Below are 7,196 nucleotides of genomic sequence, written 5' to 3'. Positions count from 1 at the left end.
TTTTTAAATACAAGACATCTTTTTATATATGTTTTTATACACACAACATCATGTTTTTATACATGTTTTTATATACAAGACATCATGTTTTTATACATGTTTTTAAATACAAGACATCTTTTTATACATGTTTTTATACACACGACATCATGTTTTTATACATGTTTTTATACACACGACATCATGTTTTTATACATGTTTTTAAATACAAGACATGTTTTTATACATGTTTTTATACACACTACATCATGTTTTTACACATGTTTTTATATACACGACATCATGTTTTTATAAATGTTTTTATACATGTTTTTATACATGTTTTTATATACATGACATCATGTTTTTATAAATGTTTTTATATACACGACATCATGTTTTTATAAATGTTTTTATATAAACGACATCATGTTTTCTACATGATTTTATATACAAGACATCATGTTTTTATACATGTTTTTATATACACAACATCATGTTTTTATACATGTTTTTATATACACAACATCATGTTTTTATACATGTTTTTATATACACAACATCATGTTTTTATACATGTTTTTATACATGTTTTTATATACACAACATCATGTTTTTATACATGTTTTTATATACAAGACATCATGTTTTTATACATGTTTTTATATACACAATATCATGTTTTTATACATGTTTTTATATACACAACATCATGTTTTTATACATGTTTTTATATACACAACATTATGTTTTTATACATGTTTTTAAATACAAAAAATACAAAACATCAATTGTAAAATAAAAGTGACGTAATATTAATAAAGATAAACAAAAATATCAACACATGCAAGTTTTTTTTGTCACTTTAAATAAGAGTAAATAAACAAAACTATTCAAATACCACAGTAGAACCGTTACATGTTTGTTTGAAAATGGACCCTTTAAAGAGCCACAATTTTTAAAGATAGAAAGACGATGTAACTTCAAGAGAAAAGATAAGAATGTTGGAGGATCTTACTCAACGTCCGAGGAAACCTGTCAATCAATCGATCTCTTCTCAGTTTTTACATCACACTTATCTCTGGATTCTGACCTCTGACCTCCAACAACACGGCAAACATCTACCTTAAAAGGCTCTTCCAAGATAAGATAATCCGACCGTTGGAGACTTAAGAAGAGATAAGACGAGTTTTTTCCATGTTAAAAATCGACGTTTTTTTTCCCTGCAGTTTAAAGTCTATATTGGTGTCGTGTCAGCAGCGACTCCATAATTCACGGCCTTCACTTCCTTCTCTTCAGAGCAGCTTTTACAGTCACAACGTCTTACGGCTCGGCGACTGCATCCGTCCACGTTGATGCGACCGTGTTCGTCTCTGGAGGCGCGAAGGCAACATGCGAGGCGACGGCTCGGAGGATGTTTGTGCTTCAGTTACGAAGGGGGAAGAGAATGAACGTCGCACCGGTTCACGCCGTTAAACGCTGATGATGACGAGCTGGTTTTGGACGTCGATTCAACGGCTAATGTGGCCCCGGGCCTGCATTATTGTGGCCCTCGGTGATGTTTTCACAGATTAAAAATATTATCATTCATTACTCGTTTGAAAGTATTTCAGTTTGAATCAGAATATAGAGAATTTAATAGACAAATGTTGAAGTTTTACCTTTAAATATTGAATTATTTCAATAAATAATTCAATAATTTGTATATTGAAAGATTGAATTTGTCTTTTTTTAATAGTTGATTATAAACTGTGTTAATTATAATAACCTTTTTTTTTCGTCGTTATATTAAGGTTAATTAACTAAAATGAAAATATTTAATATATTTAAATATTTAACATCAGATTTCAAGCAAAACAATATCATTTGGTTCCTTAACCCCCAGGTTCACCTTGACCCAGCCTGTGTGTATATATATATATATATATATGTATATATATATATATATATATATATATATATGTATATATATATATATATATGTATATATATATACATATATATATATATATATATATATCCATTAAGATACCTTTATACTAGCTCTGGTTTTACTAAACTAGAACAATACTGCCCTCTTGTGGCACATGAACACCATTGCTATACATTTTAAGAAACTGTTTAAAGCGTTCTTAGTTGCAAAATATAAAAATGTCGAAAAATAAATAGTTTATTTTTCACACAAAATATACTGTACGTTAGCATCAGTAGTATACTGCTAAAAGTAGCTAATAGCATCAGTAGTATACTGCTAAAAGTAGCTAATAGCATCAGTAGTATACTGCTAAAATTAGCTAATAGCATCAGTAGTATACTGCTAAAAGTAGCTAATAGCATCAGTAGTATACTTCTAAAAGTAGCTAATAGCATCAGTAGTATACTTCTAAAAGTAGCTAATAGCATCAGTAGTATACTGCTAAAAGTAGCTAATAGCATCAGTAGCATACTTCTTAAAGTAGCTAATAGCATCAGTCGTATACTGCTAAAAGTAGCTAATAGCATCAGTAGTATACTGCTAAAAGTAGCTAATAGCATCAGTCGTATACTGCTAAAAGTAGCTAATAGCATCAGTAGTATACTGCTAAAAGTAGCTAATAGCCTCAGTAGTATACTGCTATAATTAGCTTGTAGCATCAGTATTATACTGCTAAAAGTAGCTAGTAGCATCAGTAGTATACTGCTAAAAGTAGCTAGAAGCAACAGTAGGCTACTGCTAAAAGTTTCTAGTAGCAGCAGTATTCTATTGCTAAAGGTAGCTAATAGCATCAGTAGTATACTGCTAAAAGTAGCTAATATCATCAGTATTCTATTGCTAAAAGTAGCTAATAGCATCAGTAGTATAGTGCTATAATTAGCTAATAGCATCAGTAGTATACTACTAAAAGTAGCTAGTTAATATTTTAATCACTTGGACTAAAAGTTCATTTTCTAACCGTTTCTGCTACAAACTAACAACTTTAAAGGAAGTGTGGAATAAGAAATAACTCAGATTTACATTTTTTAATTTATTAACTCCAACATCATCAATTCTTTGAACTAGTGGTTCAGGAGCCCATGAAAAAAAAAAACCAAACGATTGTCAAAACACTGACGAGGTTCAAACGCCACGAATCTCTGGTCTAAGCAACACAACGTTCACGACACGTAGCTACGTTGCTCTTCTAAGTGCTCTCTGGTTCAGGGTCCGGCTCGGGTCTACTGGGTGATCCCGATCACGCCACAGGCCAGACGACTGCCAGCATTCCCCGTCTTCAGACTCTCGTCGTTCCCGCCTTTTCCAAGGTCGTCGGCCTTCTCGTGAATCTGCAGGAGAAGGAACGTCGTTAGTGATGGCGGGTCATCACCGGGTCATCACCGGGTCATCTCCGGGGTCATCTCCGGGTCATCTCAGGGTCATCTCCCATACTCACCACCATGGTTCTGCCGATGATGGAGTTGGGTCCGGCCAGGGTGAGCATCGGGTCCGTGATGTCGATCTTGGCGACTCCGTCGGCGCCCGCCGTCACGTTTCCCAGGTCGCCCACGTGTCTGACATGATTGACACGAAGCAACAGTCAATCATGTGTCGACATTCAACACTATAGTGGTGTGTGTGTGAAAATAAACACAATTAAACATCGCTTTTTTTCCCCCACAATATCCAATATCCAATAGTACTGTATAAATAGAAAAATATATTTTAAATAAAAACCTCTCCTGTAGCAAAAGGAACATTAAAATCCCACATGACCAGCTATGACTGAGGACGAGAGGATACAGTGATTTCAACAGCTTTTAAAGCTGTTTTTTGGACACATTATTGTTCAAAAAACAAATGCAAAATACAGACCACGTAACTGCTTTCAACACCAGAGTCACGTAATCGACAATACTACGAATATATCCTCGTTACTACACTATCACAAAACATTGTATCATTGACCCTGTATCGTATGGGTGAAATTATTTATACGGCGATGTATCGCAATATCTTTTCACGATACTGTATCAATATGCAACAGCACTTTAGCAATTAAAACAAATCAATATAAAATGTGGCTTTTAAGTCATATTTTATTATTTACTATAGTTATTATATGGAGACTGAGGACAAGAGGATACAGTGACTCCAGCAGCTTTTAAAGCTGATGTTTGTACTTTCATAGATCCCCGCGATGACCGAGGACGAGAGGATACAATGAACTCTTTTGTTTGAACATACTTTGGTTTGAAAACAAATGAAAGCAGTTACGACTTCGTCAAGAGTCATGTGGTCTGTAAATACTACAACACCAGAGTCAAGTACTTGTCACTACAGTATCAAAGTACATGACAAAATATAGTATTGTTTGCACGTGTAGCGTGATAGAATCATATCAGCAGATTCTTGCCAATAGACAAACCTACAAAATATGGGTGTAAGAAAATACCGATTACACTAAAAATATTGCAATAGTTTTTTCATGATACTGCATCGATATTCAACAGCACTTTTTCAATTTGTTTTTTCCAACACCATTTAAAAAAAATGTATATACATTTGCCTTTCAAAGCATATATTTTTTATTCGTCTTTTTTTAGCTGTTTTTTTAAACAAGTACTTACAATAAACATGCAAATATTCCAGTATTTGTTTATTTTAAAGCTGCAATTAAACTTCCGGCCGCTAGATGGCAGCAGACATTACATCCTCCGCAGTTAATGGAACAATGAAATCCTGTGCGTGTCGAAGTTGTCGTCGTTCATCCAACACTTCACACATTAAAGCTAACAGAGGTTTCGTAATTAAAAGTGTGTTTTTCAACGACTCGTGACAGATCTACATCTGAAGGACGAAGGTCATTGAAAGGTCATGTTTAAAGAACCTTGAAAACCGTTGAGGGGTCAAATAAACACAGATATTTGGCAGTAAATTGTGTTTAAAGGCTTTTTTTCGTGTGTGCATTTAAAACTTCGTTCCATTTCCAACTCACCGGACGTCATCCTTGGGGCCGCCGTGGGTTTTGCTGTGAGGGTTGAAGTGAGGTCCTGCACTGATGCACCCTGGGAAACAAAGACATCTTAAATGGAATGCATACATTTCATCAAATTTAATTATGAACCGTAAATAAGAAACCACAGAACAATTGTTGTCAAATAAAAATCACTTTTTTACTCAATTCTCAATGATGGGAATGAAATAAATATATATATTTATATATATATATAAAAATCAACAGCACTGAATCTATTCATTTATTATTCAGTGATTGCAAATCATATTCAATTTAAATCGTCTATTGTTTGTTTATTTATATTAAAATAACTGTGTAAAACAAAATTATATTTTTATTTACAATTAAATATTTAAAGTGTTTTTGTGCTGCAATCAAACCATCGGCCACTAGATGGCAGCAGTTGTTACATCCTTCATAGCTGAAGCAACAAAGTAATCCCAGCAATGACTGAGGACAAGGGGATACAGCCAGCAACTTTTAAAGCTGATGTTTGGACACATTTTGGATTGAAGTTCCATTAATTCAACCAAACCAAAGCGGGAAAAACCCAAATTCATTGTCCCCTTAATTCGTTAAAGATTTTTGTGTATGGAAATGGATTGTATTGTGAACTGAATACATTGTGAGATTATTGTATAACTGCAGCTCCAATGTACACAACAGTCAACTGAGAAAGAATCTTTAAACTTGAAAATGTTGTCAGAACACGATCTGGATCTTATAATCCATGGGTTTGTCTCTTCTAGTTCAGACTATTGTAACAGTTTATTTTCATGTCTTAACAAGAAGTACGTGTCTCGACTGCAGTTGACACGAAACTCTGCAGTCGGAATTCCGAGCCGCTCTAGTAGAAGAACTCACATTTCTCCTGATCCTTAAATCTCTTCACTGGCTGCCAGTTTCTTTCAGGATCTATTTAAAAACACTCCTATAACCATCATGTCCTCACCGTTGGTGTTGTCTCCGAAGGCGTGGACGTGGAATCCGTGCTCACCCGGGGTGAGATTTTCGATCTGACCCGACAGCTTCACAGGAGCCGAGTCGCTCTGGACACAAGAAGAAAATATATCAAGCCTCCATCACAAAGTTAAGAGTATGTACCCGAGCGAGGACACATTTGGATCGGTCACTTGGACATTTGATAAAAGTATTAAAGTATAAATAACAAAAAAAACAAGTTAAATCTCACTTAAATATACCGTAGTTGCTTTTAGTCACATCTTTTTTATTTATCATTTAATAAAAGTCACATGTTATTGACAACATAAAACAAATGTTTACTAGCTGTTAACAAATTAAACGCCTCACAGACAATATTATTAATATCAATAAAACAAGTTTATTAAAAACAAGTGTAACAGGTTTAAATACCAATTTAATATGAACTAACATCCGTTTCCTGTTTTAGAAACGCTTTCTGGCTCTACAGGTGTGTTTGGCAGGTAGATTATCACGTGTCAAAAAGCGGTTCAGGATGAAAACTTTAAAAAATATATAAATATGTACAAGGATTTAAATCGTACTTTAAACTAAAATATAACACGATTCTTAATACAATAGAAGGCGTTGATCTGTAACAAACCATTAGGAAGACAGTGACTCAGCAAAAATCAAGTCATAACCAAAAAAAAAAAAACCTGTGTCGAGTGTTTATTTTTCCATTCAAATGCAATAAAACTTCAAGTAATACTTTGAAGAATATCTACAAAAGATGTGTAAACATTACAACAATAACGCGATATTGACACGCAGTTGATCATTTACTGGAGTCAAAAGTCCAAACACTCCACGACTGACGTGCATTTGTCTTAAAACGTTTCAATAGTGAATAAAATATATACATTATATACATTTATATTTTCAATAAATATGTTTTTAAGCAAAAAAGAAATCCGCGATAATCAAATCATCTTATGTAACTTAAGCTAGCTTAGCATGTTCATGCTAGCGCGCAAGTTGCACGTCGGTTCGGATTCGATTCGTTTCTAGAGATAAAAGTTGTGGTTCGGGAGAAGAAGCATCACCTCCTGGCTGAAGTGGACGGTACCGGCGGCCTCTCCGGCTCCTCTCAGAACACACACAGCCTTCGATGCCATTTCTTGCAGGACTCGAGTGAAGCTGAAGCTCAAGTTCCACTTAAAAGAGACAACCAAGCGTCGCTGGTGATGGACGGGTGCACCGGCCAATCACAGGCGAGGAAGGGCGGAATGTGACGCTGCGATTGGTTCCCGCTCTGCTCGT

The 7,196-nt window shown here is 34.7% G+C and overlaps 1 protein-coding gene across 1 annotated transcript; it reads right to left on the bottom strand.

The window, feature by feature from the left end:
- Positions 1-2,969: 2,969 nt before the first annotated feature.
- sod1 (superoxide dismutase 1, soluble) lies at positions 2,970-7,120 on the bottom strand. The gene is made up of 5 exons (XM_087807947.1): positions 6,980-7,120; positions 5,905-6,001; positions 4,932-5,001; positions 3,390-3,507; positions 2,970-3,282 (listed from the first exon to the last, which is right to left on the bottom strand). Exons 1-5 carry the CDS (start codon positions 7,049-7,051, stop codon positions 3,175-3,177), a joined length of 465 nt encoding a protein of 154 aa, XP_087664073.1. The 5' UTR covers positions 7,052-7,120; the 3' UTR covers positions 2,970-3,174.
- Positions 7,121-7,196: the final 76 nt, after the last annotated feature.

This window comes from Callionymus lyra, chromosome 14 (assembly GCF_982586985.1).
Source record: "Callionymus lyra chromosome 14, fCalLyr1.hap1.1, whole genome shotgun sequence".
NCBI lineage: Eukaryota > Metazoa > Chordata > Actinopteri > Syngnathiformes > Callionymidae > Callionymus > Callionymus lyra.
Note: the sequence above shows the minus strand (reverse complement) of the source record. Positions and strands in the feature narration are given on the sequence as shown.